At 37.0% G+C, this 23,163-nt stretch overlaps 1 protein-coding gene across 1 annotated transcript; it reads left to right on the top strand.

Moving 5' to 3' along the window:
- Positions 1–1,233: 1,233 nt before the first annotated feature.
- LOC106714644 (ras-specific guanine nucleotide-releasing factor 1) lies at positions 1,234–22,875 on the top strand. Its single transcript, XM_045682987.1, has 32 exons — positions 1,234–1,323; positions 1,777–1,959; positions 2,943–3,049; positions 9,386–9,533; positions 9,778–9,897; positions 10,018–10,115; positions 10,319–10,376; positions 10,486–10,657; positions 11,136–11,329; positions 11,455–11,580; positions 11,773–11,875; positions 11,965–12,153; positions 12,226–12,327; positions 12,580–12,828; positions 13,202–13,384; positions 13,841–13,903; positions 14,194–14,261; positions 14,695–14,767; positions 15,390–15,655; positions 16,364–16,545; positions 16,917–17,022; positions 17,589–17,659; positions 18,204–18,224; positions 19,544–19,693; positions 19,818–20,016; positions 20,194–20,291; positions 20,687–20,820; positions 21,347–21,495; positions 21,781–21,860; positions 21,936–22,053; positions 22,301–22,369; positions 22,675–22,875. The coding sequence occupies exons 1-32, from the start codon at positions 1,234–1,236 to the stop codon at positions 22,873–22,875; spliced, it is 4,170 nt and encodes a 1,389-aa protein (XP_045538943.1).
- The last annotated feature ends 288 nt before the right edge of the window (positions 22,876–23,163 follow it).

Here is a 23,163-nt window from a genome sequence, read left to right on the forward strand (position 1 = left end):
TCGACAGAGGTGGAGACGCACAGAAAGAGTATATATCGACGCTGTAAAGCGTAAACGCTGTAACCCCGAAAGTATGAAGTTTACAGGAGAGCCAAAAAATGATAACTCGTGATCTGATACGCCTACAAGCATGCGGTATTTAGCAATGTTGTGTAGTTTGTGCTAACCTATAATAAAATCATTATCGTTTGATAATGGTTGAAATTATTAACGTGTGAAAAACATATTCGCGATTTCAAGGGTTACAGCGTTTATGCTTTCCAGCGTCGATATCCTCTTGCTATGCGTCCCCTCCTCCATCAAATCCACTTTCCCTTAGATTTCCATAAGAAAGGGTGGGAAGGGAACGTGGACTAAAATTACCACTGGCACGCAGGCTCACGCGGGTTTGACTTAATTAAAAAGTTGTAATTTACCAATTCATTTCTAATATGTACAATGTTAAAAAATAGGATTAAGTAAATATCTTCATCTCGAAATATACAATTCTTTATAACAAATAGAAATATCTTACAATAATAAAATCAAGGCAATCAATACATATTTAATGTGGCGGCGGGCACGGAAAGGGCAAAGACCTCACTTATTTCATATTTCAGTAGTGCTTTGTATTGGATTCCTTTGTAGCGATTTTACATATTTTATTGAAGCGTAGTTATTTAAGAGCGGTTCTCAGAATGGCTATATTAAATTTTCTTTTCTGACTTTGCAATATTTTTGTTATAAATAACTGCCAATGAAGTTAATATAATATTATAATGATAGTCAGTCTGCCACAGTTTCACAGTGACACTTAAAAATATTGAAGAGAAAAATTAATTTTTGAAGTTTTTATTTTTGCTATTCTACTTGTAATAGCTTAGTATAATTTTATTGCAGGGTTATTTTCTCATTTTTTCTTCCGTTAAAACAATAATACATACCTTACTGGAGTTTCTAGTTATTGTAACAATATTCAGATTTCAATGTTGTCAAAAAGTGTACACTGCAATAAAGAATCCATTTCTATTATAGCTTTAAATATTTGCTTTTAATATACAAAATACCCCGTAAACATTACGTACAAGTACATTAATTAAATATAATACTTGGTAGAAAAATCAGAACCTTGAAGTTAACTGATAGCAACTCGTACCAATCTTTTTCTTTAAAAAAAAATCTTACAACTTGTTTACTTTGTCCGTGATAAAAGACTCGAATAGTTTTTTTAGGTGTTGAGAAGTGTGACTCAAGATGCTCAGCCCCAAGATCCAGCGCTCAGTTCGCGTTAACGACGGTCAGTTGTTGGCGCTATCCGACAGGGCGCAGTATGACCACTCTCAGGTATAGTGCCGTACAAACTATATGACGACTCGAAACATCGCGCAAGACATACAGTTTGAATCATATGAGATTGAGTGTTAAGTAATCTCATTTATACTTATGGAATATTTTTTGATGTATGGAATAATGACAAGCCGATAAAGATGATGTGTGGTAGTGGTTGCAGCAGACGTGTGCTTTTTTTTAAATAATATAACAAACGACAAAGGCACAGAAAGAGCCACTCCTCGTCCATCAAATACAATTCCCCTTCACATACTTTTAAGAAAAGGGTGGGAAGAGGAAGGGGACTAAAAATAGATCTCCGGAACGCACACTTATCAGACGAAATGCGGAATTACTTCAACTTAAGGTTCCTGTTCTGTGGGCGTAGTATTGCACCGGGTGAGCCGGATAATTCCAACGATAGACGTTGTTTGTCGAATGAAGATTGATAAATTTAATTCTCCGTAGGCTGGTTACCTCCACAAGCGCAGCTCGGACAATACCAAGTGGCAGCTGCGATGGTTCATCCTCTATCAGAACCTGCTGTTCTACTACGAGTCGGAGAACAACACGCGCCCCACCGGCGTACTCCTTCTTGAAGGTTCTTATTGCGAGCGTCTCAGCAAGTCCCCAATGGAGAGGAATGCTTCGGTATGGATTTGTTCACTTTATTTTTCTGGCTCTCTGTCTATTTGACTATCTTATATAGTACATAGTACCTATATATAGTATATAGTACTACCAGTTGATGTAGTGAAGACAATACACAAAATATTTTTCCTCTGTAAGGCATAGTGGTAGGCCTATGTCAAGCCACTGCAGGATGATGACGACTAGATAGATGTATAGAATGTATAGAATAGAGGATGACGACCAGTAAAAAAAATAGTCTAATTTAGAAATACATATTTCTACAATGTTTGCAATCATTTATTGCTAACTTTTGCACTAAAAATCTGTACATTCAATTAATCGGAGTATAAAAAATTACGTAAAATTACTTAAATTAACATGAGTGCTATCGACAATTATAGGTACAATATCTACGAACCGCAAATTCATATCGTAACCAATCATGTGGTTTTGTGGTTTTAATGCAGTCAGGTGTTATGTTACAACCACAGACAGAGTAAATTAACTGGATACTGTCCAATTAATTCTAATATAATCAGTTTATTCCAATTAAAAATATACAGTTTGTAAAAAAAAATTACATAATAATCAGCGAGAACATTAAACTAGTTAGTTGTAAGAGCTCGATTTCCACAACTCCACGGCTGACGCGTATTTTCCGCGTGAGCAGGATCTGGATTCAGTCCAGCCAACCCAACTCTCCAAAGAATCCCAGCAACCCCCTTGATGTCGGTGATCTCTGGGAGTGTTCTCGGTGATCCGAGATGTTTTACTCTATTTTTATACACTGCCGATCAGTGCAGTATCACGTGGGATACTGTTTCTTCGTCACCCATGCACGCTCTGCACCGGGCTGTTTGTAACATTAAACTATTCAGCCATGAGTTTTCAGTTAGTTCTATGTACAGGTTTTGTGTGATTGTAATAGATAGCTTGTACCCTTTAATCAGATCTGGATACCTTTAACTTTTGTATGATTAATATGTATCTATTTATATCAGTTTTGCTTTACGATATCGTACCGGCGCGAAAACCAGCGCCAGTACGAACTGAGAGCCGCCTCCGAGGTTGACTGCGTGCACTGGGTCGACGCCATACGGGAGGCGAGGTTAGTTTTACGAGTATCACCTTTTATAACTTTTCAGTACTAAGAAGATAGAAGAATAGCAGTTGATTATTTGTTACAATGCAGAGTTTCTAATGCTTTTGTATTGTGAGTATACATACGGATAATGGATCTGAAGATAAAAAAGTTTGGGAAACACTTGAATTATTGCCTTAACAATTACCGTGTCGATTGAAGGAAAAGACGGTGGAAAAATACGAAATGGAAATACGCGTACCTTACATGTTCTCATGAAAATTTCATGCACCATCGTAAAAATGTACAATATTTTATGACATCAGACATGTTTTTACAGTCCTTACGTATGTAGGTATTTTGACTTATTTTTAGTCGTAAATTTTTATGTTACATATTCCAGCGTCTTAACCCTTATAGAAAATAAACATGTGAAGTGATATTTTTTTTTCTTGGTAACAATTGAATCATTGTTATAGTTAGAATTTAGACATTTAGACTGTTTTTATAACTAACATCTAATTTAACTAAAGTTCCGCAAAAATTGCTATCGCTCTATCACCTCTTTGTTCTTATCCCACACTATGTGGGGTCTGCGCACTAGTTTTCGTCGTCCAAAACGATATACCATTCCCCCTTTGAGTCGTTACGCCTATGACAATGTTGTCTAAAAATCACTAGACCTTATTAAACATATGTGGTTGGGTTTTTTATTCGAAACTAGCTTTTACCCACGACTCCGTACGCGCGGAATAAAAAAAAAGAAAAAAGAAAACTGGGTAAAAAATTATCCTATGTCCTATTCCTGGTTCTAAGCTAACCTAACCTACCTACCAATTTTCAGTCAAATCGATTCAGCCGTTCTTGAGTTATAAATGGTGTAACTAACACGACTTTCTTTTATATATATAGATTAAAGATTTTTTTATTAAAAGCCGCTCTATGTACATCTCCGTATTAACCCATTCCCGGTCCTTAAAAAAAGAGTACATCTGTTCACATATCAGGATAATAATCTTTAAACTAAGTGCCTTGTGTTAGAGCCACCATATTTAATTCAATCGAAGCGATCGTCAGCTGACTGCGTCCACTGATCAAAGTAAAATCAGATTAAGCTCTTGCCGTGACGTCATTTATGTTAAACTAGTAACTAGCCCTGGACACGCGTGTATGAATTTTATTGAAAAATTTAATGTATAACTTCATAGTCCACATGTACACGTGTGTACATAAACAGTTGCCGTCACCTATGGAATTATTTCATGGAATTAAGTTAGGGAGATTCACATTTTGATTACATCGAATACCACGACCACACAGTGACAGTCTTAAAGTAGAAGTAATTCCGCGTTTCGTCTGATAAGCGTTCGATTTTGGTTCCATTTCCCTTCCAACCCTTTTTTTACTAGCAAGGGATGGGAAGGGTATGTGGATTTAATGAAGGAGAAACGAAGGAAGGGGTGACAATATACTCTTTCGGTGCGTCCCCTCCTTCATTGATTAAAGGTAGGCAAACGCATCTGCATTTCCGGATGTCTATGGGCAGAGATCGCTTTGCCATTTCGGTGAATTCAGGTGCCTGCTAGCCACCTTATGATATAAAAAAGGATAAGTCCAGTTGCAATGAGCATAAAGCAGATATACTAATTGATAACTTAACTTACTTAACTATAATAACTTACACTCCCCTACTCAAAATCAAAATTCGCTTTCAAGGCACATCAAGATAAGACTATAATGATAACAGCTGTAGTTTCTCTGGTATTCTCTATGGACATCATGAACAATAATCTATGACTAGGTTAACCGCTACTTCATTTGCTTTAGCTAGTTCAAAAAAAAGGAAAACGATAAAATTACGCCAAAATCGTTGCTTTTTTCTTTAGCAAATTTGAGTATTTGCGTAACCGAAGTGCTCGACATGTTTAAACTTAAACGCTTTAACAAAATAAATGGTGCTTTCCTTTGACATGCAAAATTATTAGTGTATATTGCGTCAGTTATTTGCGCGTTGAGTTTCTAACAAATTCTCTACAAATTGCTGAGTAGCGCAAACGATTAATGCAAATTGCCTTGTAGAAATGTGTGGCATTTTATATTAATTTTGTGGTAAAAAATGCGTTATCTCTGTATACATTTTAAGTGGCGGAACAAACTTTAAAAGTTATAGTCGAGGACATTTATTTCGTACCCATTTTCGTGAAATTTCATTTGAAGCTTACAATATAATGAGTTAATTGTACCATTGTGGCGCGTCGCGAGTATCGAGTTGCGCTCGCTTCGTACACAAAACGTTGAATTGTCAACGAGATTTGACTATTCTGTCAGTAGTACATGTCAAATGTATAGAATTGCTCCGCCATCTTGAAAATTGCAGCGACTATTAATTAAGGATGGGAAGGGAAAGTGAATTTGACGGGAGGAGATGAATGCACAGAAAAAGCACATATACTCTTCCTATGTGTCATCTGTCGATTAATGGTCGGCAACACGTAAGTCGCTTTGCGACTAAATTCACCGGGTTTCGAAGATTTACGTTGACTTATTTAAAGGCTGACAGTTCTGTATTATATTTATTAATTTAATTCACTCAACAATATTTGAAGGGTGCTCGCATGTACAAAGGTTAACGCCTTAAAGACTTAATGCCTTAAAAGAATATTTGTAAGGGGAGGAATCGGGAAAAAAAGGAAGAAGGAGTGTATCTGGACTGCGCCGAATGTAAATTCGTAATCCGTAACCTATTCCTCTGGGCGAACGTGAGTAATGTTGTTGATCTCTAAGACCAAAGACAAAGTCTTTGGAACTTTAACATCCGAGAATTTGTAAAGCGTCGGCAAAATCTTTGAAGTGGCACAACGATAATAAATTTAGCGCCGAAGCCTTTGTACATATTTAAACTGATGTAATTTTTTTGTACTGTAAAGCGTTTAAGTTTTATAAGAAGCTTACAAACCAAAAAAACACGGAAATGATGTGTCCAACACTAATTGACCTTCTTTTATTCTGTGACAATTTATTAGTATAGATTATATTTGTTTTAACCTTTGCCGTTTAGTTATTCTGTGATTATTAATATTTATTTAACTTATAGAAACTTCTTGACAATTTATTACATTTATTTAAAAAAACAAATAAAATTTTTGCTTTTACTAATAATTCCATTAGAATTTTTATTTTTTACTAGCTGTCGCCCTCGACTCCGTCCGCGCGGAATAAAAAGAAAACTTTATTAGTAGCTATGTGTTCTTCCAGACTACTTTACAACTATGCCAAATTTCATCAAGATCCGTTAGAGATACCTTAAAACAAACATACATATATCCATCCATCCAAACATTCGCATTTATAATATTAGTAAGAAAGAAGTGAGATTTATTTTATCTTTGTACACAATATAAGTTTTGGTATATTACAATAGAAATGCGGTTAAGTACTTGATGAGTTTAACTTTAAAGGAGTTTTCTTACTTTCTCTGTTGTATAAAATTGTTATTGTTAATTGCATATTATGACAAATATGTTCGAGAAGAGATCATTACTGTGATAAATTAGTTACTTAGTATTCATCAAAAACAAAACAAAAAGGCAGATAGAATCACGCGATATAAGCATTAGTCTGTCATAACTTTTAAGCCTTGATATCGTGAGTTATCACTCCATTTATTAATCCTTAATATTTATTCATATTACAAGAAATTATATAAAAACCATTAACATTCATGAACCTATAAAATTTGAATATACCTTTCGTAGATAATTCCGAGCAAAAATACGCATCTCTGTTTGCCGTTGAACACCAACGCTCTAGCTTTGTATTATTACACTAGATGTAGACCGCGACTCTGACCGCGTGAATAAAAAAACTTAATAAGTAGTTTATATGTTCTTCCAGAATATGTTCTACATCTGTGTCAAATTTCATCAAGATCCCTTGAGCCGTTCCGGAGATACCTTCAAACAAACATCCATCCATCTAAACTTTCGCATGTATCTATATATATAAAAGAAAGTCGTGTAAGTTACACTATTTATAACTCAAGAACGGCTGAATCGATTTGACTGAAAATTGGTGGGTAGGTAGCTTAGAACCAGGAAACGGACATAGGATTTTTACCACGTTTTCTATTTTTTTATTCCGCGCGGACGGAGTCGCGGGTAAAAGCTAGTTTTTAATATTGTCAATATGTCATTGCAACAGAATTCTAAGGTTACTTTATCATTTAACACTACATTAACTTACCTTTTCTTAGATGTAAAGAGGTTGTAAAGTCAATTGCTACCTTTATCTAGTGAGTGCTCCGGCTGGGATAGCGTAGCCCTGACCTCAATACCGTCTTCTCCCGGTCCAACCGCAAGCCGCAAGACATAACCTCCTAACTTATTGTTATTGCTACACTGCGCTAAACTTAACTCACTTATTGTCTTATAAAGCGTAGTATTATAAAGTATCTTATTTTCTTTACATGTTATTATTATTAGAAATGTTTTGACTAATTTGTGTGTATGAAAATTAATAGTGACACATTGCCATCATGGCTAATGGAAAGTCATTTCTGTCTACACCAATTTGTTACAGATGCTGTTATAATTTATTATTAAGCATTACTAGTTAAAATTATTCTAGTACAACACAAATAAAGTAATAACGAAAAACAAATTTAATTAAATTCACAAAGTTAATAATAAATGTCGCATATTTCATTACACGTCTAGTCTTACAGAGTTAGAAAATAATAAATTGATAATATGTAAAATTTTCACTGTGTTTCCTTTTGTTGCTAGCGTTATTTTCAAACGGCAACAAATTGCCATGGAAACTGCTGCCGTAGCAATTGCTGTGACATCTGCCGTGCTGTCAAATTTTGTTAACTGACACCGCAGCGTAATCCAATAATTCGTTCAATTAAGCAATTAATTCAGCTCTGATGCTCTCGCTTATGTTCCTCGCACGACAAGCTTTTGTATCAAAGCATCGATAATTTTTTTAATACTTCATTTTTATACGTGATATCTTACTTATATTGATTTTTTTTCTATAAAATGCTGCAAATATTTTTTTTACTTTTATTATAAACCATACTAAAATATATAATCTGGCGGTCCACTTAAAAAGCCACAGTTGTTTGAAAAGACTATAACTGATAAGACGCAGCTTTCAAAAGTGTCTGTACGGAAAAAAAACTCGTTCAGTGATAAACGACTAATTGCATTGTACTATTATGCCGTTTTTTGATCAGCTCGCTGTTACCAAATTGGTAATTTTATAAGAAGAGGCGCAGTTTGTCTCGTTGCAAATAACAAGGCAATTTTTGCCATAAATGGAACATCGAGAAGAGTCCTGACTATATCTGGTAAGAAACCACCAAATCTTACTGATAATATACGTAAAACAAAGGTTTGAACGGCACAGGTACTAACAAAAGTCTATCCATGTTAACTGAATATCTGCGTGCATTCAATACGCGAACAAAGAAATCTCATTACCCGCCTGCGCCGGGGAACCATTCAGCCTGACAATGGCCGTGACGGCTCAGATCAGCATGTTCATACATAATATTAAAACGGAAATTGGAGGCTATTACATTTTAACGTATAAGCATTAATCAATATGTTATTCTATAGTAAAATTCACAAATTATTATATTATTCAGCATAGTTAATTAAAAAAATTAATTTTATATTTTTATATCGAAGATGCCATCTCCATCAAAAGTCATGTGTGTATTTTTGAAAAAAATGAGAATATCGATATATTTTACATATTTTAGCAGTGGAAAACTAAGCTTAGATGACACAAAGTAAGTTATTTGAGTTGCAATGCTGAAACATTCATGTGACCTTTGGCTTTAGGAATTCCCTTCATAATTTCCAACATACTCTCATCTCTTTCGCTTCCTCACTCCGCGGATGCGACGCGGAAACTCTTTGTCATTTCAAACGACATTCTCCAAAGCGGAAAGCGAATAACATCCGGATAACTGAACAGTATTAAAATTAAACACAAAAATACTAAACAATGGCTTTAAAGTTTTAATATTTATTTGAAGAAAAGCTTTTGGTTTATCACAAACTCAATCGAAATACTTAAAGTACTAAAAACTAGTTTGAAAGATGGATTCATTAAGAAGAATATGAGGTCAGAAATGACGAATGTTAGATTCTGGAGAACAACAACATTGTGCGATGATCCAACATAAAGTGGGATAAGGACAGTAATATAATATCATCATGGTGCCAAAAACATTACTCTAAACTAAATTATAAATATTTTAATTACACTATTAGCGAACTGTGGTAGTATAGCATAAACTTTATAGAATCTATAGACTCTATCCTATCTGAACGGGGAATATCATTGCAGCTTCAACAAGCTGCTGCTGCAGAAGGAGGAGTTGGAGCAAAAGCAACTGCACCTGCTGCAGGTGGTGGAGAGCGAGCGCACATCGCGCTGGCAGTACGCGCAGCAGTGCGACGAGCTCACCAACGAGGTTAAGAAGCTGCGCACTGAGGTACATTCAAACCTTCTTTCTCTTACATTGTTGTAGAAAAATGTGTCCTCAGTGGTACTTTCAAATAGTTAAGTCTAATGGTTCTTCGAGATGACAGCGTACTCTTTCTTAAAAGGCAGGTAAGGGCCCTTGCAGATCCTTTGGTGTTGCAGGACCCGCAGCTCGTTTTTCACCTTATCATATGAAAATCGGTGTATTCATTATAGCATTTGATTATATAAGCAATAACAGCCTTGGTATCTAGTTATGCGCGTACAAGAAGGAACATGAGCCAGCGACGCGCACCACCTCCACCACCAGCCTGTCGCCCAGTGACTCTGACGAGATCGATCCTGTCGAGCTGCGCAAGATTAAGAAAGTTCAGGTAAGTTCACTTGTAATGTTATTCAATGAATGATGTTTATCAATAAAAAACTCGTCACGTGTAAAGGTTTAACTTTAAGAGATTGACACACAGGGTGTATTAAATTGATTTAATTCATAGAGTTTCTTTCGGGGCTGGTTGTGTCGGCGTCGTTGGAAACAAATTGTAGACCAGTACATCAAGAGCCCGCACGCTGAGAGCATGAGGAAGAGGAACAGGTATTTTATTTTTTGCTAACAAATCAGTAAATTAACACACAACGTACACTCTTTTTATAGAAAAAAATCCAACTAATTTATGAAGATTCTAACCTAAAATCTGGCAGTCTATAAATTGACGATTTAAGATAAATTTCCTACAAGGTATTGTACATTTGAATACTCACTGCAAGAATTATCTCATATAATATGTAATATTTCAGCTTAGTATTCAAAATGGTCGAAGCTGAGGAGGAATATCTCGAGCAGATGGAGATTTTGGTAAGTCCTATTTCCAATAAGTCGCTTTTGAAACGGTCCTCTTCCGGGCACCTACTTTAGCGAAGCTTTACGAATGAAAGTATTAAAGTTTACCTTTTTCTTTTCAAAGGTGACCTGTTTCCTTCGGCCATTTAAGATGGCGGCCAGCTCTAAGAAACCGCCTTGCACGCACGAGGATGTCAACTCGATATTCCTGAACAGCGAAACTGTGCTGTTCCTGCACCAGATCTTCTTTAAAGGATTGACATCTAGAATGGAATCATGGCCCACATTAGTGCTAGGTGAGGCTCTTATCTATAAGAAACTAGCTTTTACCCGCGACTCCGTCTGCGCGGAATAAAAAAATAGAAAACGTGGTAAAAATTATCCTATGTCCGTTTCCTGGTTCTAAGCTACCTGCCCACCAATTTTCAGTCAAATCGATTCAGCCGTTCTTGAGTTACAAATAGTGTAACTAACACGACTTTCTTTTATATATATATAGATAATACATTGTTACGTGGTGGTGGTGGTAGTACTGCATAATAATTACGAAATCGAAAAGTTTAATCTGCACACGATTTTATATCCTAAAATATAAGCCGATTCTTTAATATTCACAACTTTTTTTTTTCACCAATTAAGCTCTAGACTTCTATTAAGGACATGGTTTACAATAATGGTCGAATGACGTAGTTAAAACTTTTAATTATTAGGTTTCGTAGCTTGGCGTTCATGTTTATTGATAGCGACATATGCTTAGTAGTGAGTTGGTTACAGGAGATCTATTCGACATGCTGCTGCCGATGCTGACCATCTATCAGGAGTACGTACGCAATCACCATTACTCGCTGCAAGTGCTCACCGAGTGCAAGCAAAGTCAGCCCTTCGCTCAGCTGCTGGCGCGCCTCGAGAGCAAACCCGCGTGCCAGAGCCGGTCGCTCGAGACCTTCCTTACTTACCCTATGCATCAGGTGAGCTTATGTTTTCAGGGTCATCTTTACCATGAAATCTTGTTAATTTAATCTTTCAGTGTTGGGACTCTATGGTATGAGTCTTCTGTTTGATTCTGCTGGGTCATTGTTTATGTTATGTTCAGATTCCGCGTTACATTATCACATTGCACGAGCTACTTGCGCACACTCCTCATGACCACGTGGAGCGCCGCAGCCTCCAACATGCGCGCGCTCAACTGGAGGAACTGTCGCGTCAGATGCATGATGAGGTGAATACTAACTCTTAACCTTATCTAGTCAACAGCTTTAACTCTCAATGTTTCGTGTTCTTTTAATGGCGTCCACACTTGAAAATTTCGTTTTTCGTTGTACAATCATGTATCAAATACATGGACATAATGGATTTCTTGTTTTATTAGAAGATAGCAAATATTGTATTTTTTTATGTGAATGATTCTTAGGTGAGCGAAACAGAGAATTTGCGGAAGAACCTCGCGGTGGAGCGCATGATCATCGAGGGCTGTGACATCTTGCTCGACGTCAATCAGGTCTTCATACGGCAAGGTATAAATACATTAACTATATTTTCTCTCTCACAGAATACAGAAATAAACTTATATAATACTATTTTCTTAAATTTGTTGAAATCTTAGGTACATTATCCCAAGTGGTGGGCAAGGGCCGTCGGGCGTCCCTGCAAGCTCGACAAGCATTCTTATTCAGTAATCATCTCCTACTGACCACAAGAGCTACGGGAGGTCGACTGCACCTGCCTCCTAATGGACGTCTGCCACTCCATGATGCTCTTCTAGTCGAGGATCCCTCTAGTCATGATGATGATGGTATGATATCTTTAACATTCTTTAAGGTTTTTAAATTTAAGAGGGTTTTTAAGAAGGTCTTGTTGGTTATAGATTCAACGTCAGTGTGTTCGTCTCCAGGCGGCGATCCTTACCAGGGCAAAGACTTTAAGATACTAGTCGAGGTTAAAGGTGAACAGATTTGCGCTCATTTAGGTAAGTCATTGTAGTTCTGGATTATTCACGTGAAATTTCTTGATCACAGATTGTATTGAAGAAAATATTTTATTTTATCTGTTTTGATTAAATTGTTGTCTTCGATTGGATTTTAGTTAGAACCAGCTTATATGAAAGGAAAAACAAATTGACATGACAACCAACTATATGTAACTCTAATATTTTAGTGCTTGGAGACCTTGTTATTCTAATAGAGGGGAAAGTTTTAGTAGTTATTGTGTCTAAATGCAGTGGCGGCAACCTTGGAGGAGAAGGCGGCATGGACTAGCGAGGTGGCGCAGTGCATGGAGAGTGCGGCGTTGACCGAGCTGCTGCGCGCCTGCGGCTCCTGCGCAGCCTCCGCCAGCCTGCCCGCGTGTCGCTCAGACCGCGCACTCTTCACTGATGATGTCGACATCCGCTTCAGTAGGACCCTCAACTCGTGCAAGGTGCCGCAGATCAGGTCCGCCACGCCGCAACGACTGCTACAACGGCTTACTGGTGGGTCTACCATTCAAATTTGCTTCCTTTTTTTGTCTCCGAACTCACAGTCGTTTACAGGTCATTTAAGAAGTATGGTGTTCCTTTGTGTGGATTTCTCAAACTAATTTTATATTAAGGATCTTTGTAACCATTGAACTGTGAGAGACAGTTATAAGCATTTCCTGCGGTTAAATACTTAATTTTGTCTCCATTATATGGAGGTCTTTGTAATTTTAAAATTGTAGGGATAATAGTTACTGCGATCAATTACACAATTTGCAAAAAGTAATTAGCTAACTAATCAAAGAAACCACAAATTTCACACTCTTGTTCATCATCACTATAACAAAATGAAACTTATTCCGTATGTTGTCACGTCTATTTTTCGTAGACCTACGTTTCCTATCCGTGGACTTCCTCAATACATTCCTGCTGACGTACCGTGTGTTCACTGATGGAGTGACGGTGCTGGAGGCTCTCAAGCAGGTGTTCTACGAGCAGTCGCAGCAGGAGATGGAGCTAGCACCCCCTCCTGATACTGTCAGGAAGACCAGCGGCGCTAGTTCTGTCTCAGGTATTGTTATTACGACGTATGTTTGGTTTTTTATAGTATAAGATGGCAAACAATCTAGTATACCACGGGGAGTGCTCAGAAGAATTGTTTGGGACAATTCCTACCGCCGAGTTCCGTCTTCGGACGACAGACCGCTAAGTTCCATCCACACCATCTCGATGGCTGGCAATCGACAACCGAGCGGTTTTTGTAAACTTTCTACTGCGTACTGCTGCGTTGTGAAATGGTCTGTCCTCGGCAGTATTTTCAAACCGCTACCACTTAGGGTATTTCAAGAAGCGAGCGTATCACCATCTAAAAGGCCGGCAACGCATCTGCAGTTCCTCTGGTATTGCAGATGTCCGTGGCCGTCGATGAACACCTTGGTGTTCCCGCTGCTCGTTTACCCACTTCTCTTATAAAAAAAACAAAAGTAAGTAAGTAAATTAAGTTACCGATGCCAAATTTGATTGACAGGTTACGGCTCAGAATATAGTGACCGCGATTGGCAATCGAGGTTCTGGAAGGCTTCGAGGAAGAGTAAGATATTTTTACAATTATCTAAAGAAAACCTTTTAACCGTAGAATTCTATTGTTATTACACTTTATTATATGCAGAATTATAAAAGATTTATAGAGAGGCACCAGACAACACTTCTTTTCAGGAACATAGATAACACATACAGAGAGAGAGGAAAAAGTTGGCATAGATTAAATATAAAAACGCAATATGCATAGACTATATAATACTTTAACAATATGTATACAAATATTACTGCAATGAAGTACACCTGTTATTACAGGAGATATGTTGATAACATTTGTTGCAGGTGAAGATGAAGATAAACTGTCACCTTATTTAATGGCACCTTCCAGACGTACGTCAAACGTTAGTAAGGTATGAGAATGTTCAAATATTTAACGTTAACTAGCTATCCCCCGCGACTCAAAAAATATAAGTAGCCTATGTGTTCTTCGAGATTATGTTCTGCATCTGTGCCAAATTTCATCAAGATCTGTTGTACCCTTCCAGAGATATCTTCAAGCAAACATCCATACATCCATACAACCAAACATTTATGTTTTGAACTGTAGTGTATGAGACACTGGAAATGAAGAACACTTTTGAAGAATATCATAAAGCCTTAAAACCTGGCATTAGGTTTAACAGTAGTAAAATGTTACATAAAGCTTGCGTTTTTTTTATCTTCCTGTAACGTGGTAAAACGAAAAATTTGTTTATTGGTTACTACGTTACTTTTACGTTCAGTTACGTATTTATTATGCCTCAGATGGTTTTATGGTATTTTGTCTCATGCTAACTTATGAAGGCGGAAGAGGACAATAGTCATTTGACTATACCCAAAATTATGGCCACTTCATCAAGCAATGAAACACTCAAAGGTAATATTCGTGAGGTTATTTTATCTCCTTTATTATACTGTTTAGACAAAATCAAAGAAAAAGTCGGCTTGTGCCTGGAAATATTCGAATAATTATATACTCTTATGTGTGTATTCAGTGATTAAGCACTAGACTTGTAATATTCAGGTCCGGTTTCGATCCCAGTCATGTACAATCAAGGGAACTCGCGGTATTCCATCTAAAATAAACTATATTCGTTTAAACGTTTCATTGAGACAACGACACGAAAACAATAATCAATAGGACGCAGTTTTTAAATGTGTCTTTACGAAAAAAAAATCGGTCAATGGTACACAACTGATTGCTGTTTTCTTATGGTTATTTTGTAAGAAGGGGCGGAATTTGTCTCGTTGCAAGGAACAAGACATTTCTTCTGTAAATGGAACACCGCGATATTCCCTGACTGTACTAACGTGTTTTTTTTTTTCAAATTACTAGTAATCTAACATTCTTATACATATAAATGAACACATATCTGAGTAATTTAAAGATATATGTGATTTCGACCAACTGGCACTGGTCCAGCGTGGTTTTCTAAGACCTAGTCACCTCTATCCTCTATCCTATCTTATAAATTGTCTTTCGATCATTTATTGCAAAGGAACTTCACCATCATCACCTGGTGCGCTCAGTTCAGTAACCCTAGTGGGCAGTCCTAAGAAGGCGAGTCCTGAAGAGGGTTCCACTAAAACAGAGAAGACATCACCAACCAAAGACAATGATAAAGCAGCCGCCATGATGAAAGATGAAAGCATAGAGTTGGTTGATCAGAGTGACGAAGATATTAAATACAAAGAAGAGGAACAAGAGAAAGACAAACCAAAGCCGAAAGATGAGAAGTTCCAGATATCGCAAAGGTTTTCAGAGGTATATATTAAAATTAAAATCATTTTTAATCATTGACATATTTTTATTTGGAAGACTTACAGCTAAAATACAAATATATAAGTAGCAAATAAAATATTTATGTTATAACAAGAAATAGACGGAATCGTGAGCTGCCGTTCGCAGAACTAAAAGTTAATACGATTGATGTTTATTTATTTATAAGACTCTTATTGCTATTATAACTTATACAAAAAAAAAGTTACTAAACACTAAATTACATAGCAAGGGCGGCCTTGCCGCTATAAGCGATCTCTTCCAGGCAACCCAGTGGGACAGGAGAGACTAACATGAATAGCGGGGTGTATCATAAATAAATGTCAATAGATGTCAAAAATAAATAAATAAGAGCAAGATTTAATGATAATTAATATACTAGTTAAATACAAATATATAAAACAGATTATACAACTTACTTATATAAATATGCGTGCCAATGAATAAAAATATATAAATTCAAGAGAGAGTAATAATATACTTAGCGAGTAGCTGTTGGTGTAATTTTTACAATCTCGTCAGATTAGACTTCAATCGCGGTGATACGGTTATGTCAACTTGTATATATTCAGACATAAAAAAGGGAAGAAAAAAATATAAAAAAAAGAAATGTTATATCATTAAAAATGGCATAATTTGAAAAGCATGTGTTTAGGGGCTTTATGTTGATGCAGTGTGTATGTGTGTATGTAGCGCGTCCGCAACATGACGGAGAGTCCGCGGCGGCTGCAAGTACGCGGCGCTGCGGAGGCTCGGCGACGTTCAGACGGCGCGCGAGACTTGCCCGCACCCGCACACGCACACGCACACGCCACGCAGGAGCCTCGCCGCGCCTCCGACTCTAATGCTGCACGTCTCCCACGTCGCTCAGTCAGGTCAGCCACCTGCACCAACACATCATCTTCATCTTTATACTCGAATTCTATAGAGATATAAAAATTATAACCCGACGAAGATATCTGTGTGTCAGACCAAACAATACTAAAAAAAAACATTATCAATTTTAAGCGCCATCTAATATTTAACTTTTTTAACGAAATTTTATTTTAGTAGTAAAAAAACAAACACTTTTATATTTTATGTAATAAAAAGTAATCAAATCAATTCTAAATTAAGTTCTACGTTTATTCTTTCGTCTTGTAATAAGTTGCCGCGTTTCGAAACTTTTACGTAGCTACTCATAAAGGCATTTATTGGTGTTATAAGTACACTAATTATCTTAAATTGTCTATATTATCTCGTTTAGCGAGAGACGGTGCACCAGTTCATCAATAAACAGCGATCGCAGACGATACTTCGGAAGTTCTGAGCCGAGATCATCAGTCACATCGCAAGTATCACAAATGGCACAAGTAAGTCGAAAGAAATTAAAAAAAGACAATTAAGATAAATTTGAAACTGCACTCATAAATACTGACGTTCTAGTTGTCATTTTCAAGTATGTGGTGATACTAATTATACAGTTGAAGGTTAACAATGTGAATAAATGTAGGAACATCGTTGAAATGAAGAAGAAATGTAATTCGACGAAATCACTAAAAATTTTAAAGCGGTCTACCAGGAAATTTGGGAATCTCTGATTTACCTTAACATTCTTTTAAATCATGATAGGATAAGGGCGTCACCAAGGGGGAGGCAGAAGCTGCCATTTTCCCCCCATCCCTAGAGACTCGAAGAAATATAAAATAGATATAACTCAAAAACTACTTGTCAGGTTAATTCCATTATATTTGGATTAAAAAATTCCTACCTGCCCGTCTCTTCTAGATCTAGCCTAGATCTTCATCTGGCGACGTCCTTGATAAGATCACAAAGTTAAAGGAAAACTTGTTATACCCAGTCCATTTTATGCAATACAGTCTAAGATACAAAGATGACGATGTTTAATAGTTTTTAAGCAAATTTGTTTTTGTTGAAGAGCTATCGTCGTGATACTAACCAGCCCAAAGCCGGTGTTGTCATCACGTCTTTCCGGCAATCACACAGAAGGTAAACTTTCTGTCCAATCATTTCCTAACCTGATCTTTTTCAATAATATTAAAATTTTCGTGAAATATTTTAATAAACCAAGTTAAATTAAGGCTAAACTCATTTGCATTGGTACAGGTACCGACTAGTTTCATACCCGTTGAGGGTTTTTCATTAGGGGGAGTGATTCATTAACAAGATTCGTGATCGAGTCACTTCGAGACTGCTAATTGTGCTCAGTAATCACTAAGTCTGATGAATGAAGGAACCTCAACGGGTATAAAACTAGGCGGAACGTTATTTTACTTAGTGTTTCTAATGTTAATTATTTGGGCACAAAGCGGGAGATCTCAGTTCACTCTCGATGTTGTGGCATGATCATTTTAAAATGTCAAATTATAATAATTGAATATAATAAAAATTATCAATTATGCTTCTGCACGAAATTTCATCTGGTATATAAATATTGGTAGGGTCCTAAAGCGATTATATTTGTTTCTTCTTGTTTAAATTTAAAAAAGTATCCGTGGAATGTATTGTAATATAGATAACATTGATTCAACAGCTTTGGAAAAGACCTGTTATGGTGAGTGAGCGGTCGAGGTAAAGATAGTAGAGAGCTGACCTTGTAGAGCCATCGTAGACGAGTATTTGAGGAATATTTTGCTTAACCTAGAAAAATAACCCTAATTTACAAATGATGTCAACCCTTGATCAAATTATAACACAACCCCCAAAAATTCACAATAATTTAAAAGCACTACTGCAAAAGATTATCAGACTTAAGTTTTACGGTTCTTTTGCGTACAGCAAAGGTAATAAGCTTCCAGCGTCAGTTTTATCATCCAAGTATGATGTCATTCCTAAGTACAGTACATTCTAGTAATAGTAGAGTGAATAGACTATTAAGTCTAATAGATGCCTGGCGCTACCATCTTTCAGCCAAGAGCATCACCAGCCGATGCTGGGTTAGCCGATGATCATGGTTTCGGCCGCAACACTTAACATCAAGTGGTATCGTGGTCAAGCTTAAGGATTTTTATCGTATAAAAAAGAAACTACGTAAGAACAAGGTCTTAGTTAAGTTTCTTATTGTACAATTAAAAGCAGTTCATCTGTTTTAATAATTATTTTAGGATGTCTTAATTTCTAATCTCATCTTATGTGTGAAGTTGATCTTCATCTAGAATTTTTATCATAGCGAAAATGTTCAGAGTTGGAGGACAATAAAATTATAAAATGCAAAATTTTAGCTCGCAATTATTGCTTAAGTAATTAGATATTTTGGACGCAATTTTTAAATAAGTAGATTGCACTGACGTAAGTTAGTTTTTAAGATATTTTTTTAATAATAATAGGATACGCATTTTTAGTGATTTAATTAACTTCTGTACGACGCGTTTTCGAGATATTTAAAATGTGATTTTTATTCCATTTTGCATGACTTCATTTTCTATTCATTTCATTCTCTACTCTCTTCCTGCATCATTTACTTCTTTAATTAGTGATCATTTAACGTCTCTGTGTTCGACTAACTTTTTACATCTCTCAATGTTTCCTTTCTGCATGTTTTATATCTTTGTCTTCTTCATGTACTTTTACTAAACATACTCTTACTTCTTTATCTATTCGTACATTAATCTTTGCATTATAATTTATACTTCTTTTCAAATATCTTGGCGGCTCAAGGTCAGCTGTGCGCTGCGCAGTGCCTTCATGAATCTCTCTATGCCCCGCTACAGCTATGATTGTGTTCTGCGCAGCGACACGAATGTTCTAAGTCGCAAAGATACATGAAAATTTCTATAACAATAATTTAATAAGAACTTCAGAAGAATTTACTCCGTGATTTTCTGCCTTAACTTTGTCTTTGTCCCAATCTTGATGGGTTTTTGGTTTGTGTAGGAGCAGTACATCAACAGCGGCTGTAGCCTTCGCTGTGGCAACTTCAGCGTCATCTAACCCGCGCTCGCCACCTCCCACCTCGCCGCCTCACAACAGACGCGATTCTGTTATATCTACTGCTGCTACTATGAGAGTTCTTAATGTATTGAGGTTAGTTGTACCACACACAGAAAGAGGATATTTCCCCTTCCTATGCATCCCCACCTCTGCCAAAACCATTTCCCCTTCCCATCCTTTTATCCAGCTTGAATTTCTAAAGAACATTATTTTCCAGACATTGGATATCGAAACACTCCTCGGACTTCTGGTCGGACGAGCGTCTGCGCGGGCTCACGATGGACTTCCTGAAGGAGATAGAGGCTAGCCCGGGGCTGCTGCCAGCGGAGCACAAGGCGGCCGCACAACTGCTGCGGCTGCTGGAACGAGCACCAGACAGGGCTATTGATTTGAAAGCTATATTTGCACCTCCACCGGTATGAAACTTTTTTGACTTTTTAAAGTGTCATTTTCTTTCAGCGGTGATAAAGGTAATCTGATTTAACGACACCAGTTTTCTAAATAGATGGGGTCTTTTCAAAGATTAGTCGATTTTGGATTAAATAAGTAGGACATTTCTGTGATTCATTTATGTATGTTATATTATGATTTAGATTCCAACGAAAGAAAGCATCGAAACTCTATCAGCGTTAGAGATCGCAGAGCAGATGACTTACTTGGATTATCAGATCTTCAGTTCCATACATAGCGAGTAAGTTGATAATACTTCTATACTACTGAGAAACTTAGATCACAGCTAGTAATTTCAAATGGATGAAATTTTGGATTTTGTCCAAGACACTTTTTTTTAAATGTTAAAGTCTTTGTTACTTTATGTATTAGGAAGTTTGACTTCACTTTTACGGTGCAGCAAATGTAATTTAAATTTGTTACTGATCTGATGATTTCTGAGACCAGTCTCATGTTGTCACTATTTTGTCAAAGATGATGAGAGGGATGACTATATTTAAACAGAGATTTTGGTCTCAAAAACCAACAATGAGTGTTTTGACTGTCAAAGCACGTTATATAGTCATTCTTTTTGATCCTATTTGAAAAACAGAGACAGAAATATGTGTTAATACAAATGAAATGATTTTCTTTCAGAGAGTTTCTAGGTCAAGCTTGGACGAAGGCGGACAAGGCGGAGCGCGCTCCTCACATCCTGATGATGACAGGACATTTCAATCACCTCTCTAACCTGGTCATCTCTGAGATATTGAAGAAATATACTTTGACAGGTAAATAAAACATTGTCTCTTAAGATTTCATTAAATAAGATTTGATAAAGTAGTTATTTAGTGATTTAGATAACAGTGGTAGATCCTGCAACAATAATATTTGTTGGGTGCATGAATTGTCCGGCTCGACCTGTGAAATACCACAACTACACAGAAGACAGGCGTCTAGTGGAAGCAATTCCAAGTACAGTCTGATGAGTGTGGTTCCGGAGGCCTAATTTTAGTCCTCTTTCCCTTCCCACCCTTTTCTTATTAGGAAAGGATGGGAAGGGGAAGTGAATTTGGCGGGAGAGGAGACGCATAGGAAGGGGAAATATCCTCTTTCTGTCAGTCCCCTTCTCCATTGATCAAAATTAGGCAACGCATCTGCATTTGCGGATGTCTATGGGCAACGGTCGCCTCGCTATTGCGGCGAATCCAGGTAGCCGTTTGCTCTTAGATAAGAATGACAAGGAAAGTGAACATGTGGCTTTTCCACCAAAAGCCTCTTCATCAGTAGTTCACACTCAGTCTACTTCTGCTGTAGGGCGCGTGGCAGCGATAGAGAAGTGGGCAGCAGTGGCGGACATCGCTCGTTGTCTTCACAACTTTAATGGAGTGCTGCAGATATGTGCAGCACTCTCCAACACATCCATATTCCGTCTCAAGAAGACTTGGGAGAAAGTCTCCAAGACGGTAAAGACTTATAAAATAGCAAGTGACCATCTGAAACCTAGCAAAATAAATAAAGTGGTCCTTTGTTGATCTGAATAAAATTTACTGGATTGCTTTAAAAATACATGATTGGTCATTCAGTGAGTATTCAGGACTTCATGTGGTCCTCAGTGATCCAGGATGTAAGATAGTAGAAGATAAAGAGTTAAAAGGTTAAAAAATAAATGTGGGATCTAAGATAAAATAGTTTTAGAGTCTCTGTTCTAGGTGAATGTTAATAACGATGGTGTGATGTTAATTTTTCAGAGCAAACAAACTATTGAAAAAATGCAAACTATAATATCATCAGAATGCAGATTCAGGATACTAAGAGATGCTCTGCACAGGTGAGTTTTATTATTTTATAAAAAATGATCTATTTCCAGCTGTTTCTAGTATTTATATGGACATTATATTTTTAGATGTGACCCGCCTTGTATTCCTTATTTGGGCATGTACCTGTCTGATCTATCTTTCATAGAAGAGGGTACTTCTAACTACACACCTGATGGTCTTCTTAACTTCTCCAAAATGAGAATGGTGAGAATAATACGTTATATATTTAAAACTAGATTTAACCCGCGACTCCGTCCGCCCGGAATAAAAAAAATGCACACAAGATAAAAAGTTCCTATGTTCGTCTCCTAGTTCTAAGCTGCCTCCCCATCAATTTTCAGCTAAATCAGTTCGACCGATCTTCAGTTATAAATAGTGTAACTAACACGACTTTCTTTTATATATATAGATACTTGTATCGCAATTTAAGTGATGTATGTTTTTTTTACAGATAGCTCATGTGATACGAGAAATAAGAAACTTCCAACAGACTCCGTACAAAATCGATCACATTCCTAAGGTGGTTAATATCTTACTAATATTATAAATGTGAATGTTTGGATGGATGGATGTTTGTTTGAAGGTATCTTCAGAACGGCTCAACGTATCTTGATGAAATTTGGCATTAATGTAGATCATAGTCTGGAATAACACATAAACTACTTATTATGTTTTTTATCTGTATGTAGTTTTTCTATTTATATGGATGGGACTTTGTAAAAGTAAATAGAAAATTAATTTAATAAAATATAGTCAGTCCCACTTTAATCTTCATACAGATTACTACATATTTTCAAATACCTTTTTTTTAATGTGCTATGACAGGTGTGCGACTTCTTACTGGACCGTTCTCTGATCATTCCGGAGGAGCGTCAATACACACTCTCTCTGGAGTTAGAGCCGAGAGCAGCGCGCGGCTCCGCGGGCGGTCTGGCCGGCGCACCGACCGAGACTGTCTCGCCCGCCGCGCAGCGCCGCCGCCGCGCCTCCCTCGCTGCACTAGCGCCACTGCGGCCGGAGCGGTAAACTACAACTGTCACTATCAATTGAAGTTGTCAAATATGTTGGCAGCTCTGAACAGATACGCGGCTGCCAACATATTTGGAAACATGTATACCGCCAACTGAACTCTATTAGACATCCGATGGACACTTCACTATTTGGAAATGATTTGCTTCGTTCCTACCTAAGAGTCAGTTGAAATTTCGGTTAATTCAGAGTTATTATTAATTCGAGTTTCCAACAAAAAACAACTTGAGAGGTGTGTTGGGACACCCGGATGGAACGAAGTTCCTTTCTATTAATTAGTGAAGG

The sequence above is a fragment of the Papilio machaon genome, chromosome 20, assembly GCF_912999745.1.
Source record: "Papilio machaon chromosome 20, ilPapMach1.1, whole genome shotgun sequence".
Classification (NCBI taxonomy): domain Eukaryota; kingdom Metazoa; phylum Arthropoda; class Insecta; order Lepidoptera; family Papilionidae; genus Papilio; species Papilio machaon.

Coding starts and splice junctions, on each gene's coding strand:
- LOC106714644 (XM_045682987.1), top strand. CDS start 1,234: ATGCTCAGCCCCAAGATCCAGCGCTCAGTTCGCGTTAACGACGGTCAG. Junction 16,546..16,916: donor CTCCCACGTCGCTCAGTCAG/GTCAGCCACCTG, acceptor TATCTCGTTTAG/CGAGAGACGGTGCACCAGTT. Junction 20,017..20,193: donor CTATATTTGCACCTCCACCG/GTATGAAACTTT, acceptor ATTATGATTTAG/ATTCCAACGAAAGAAAGCAT.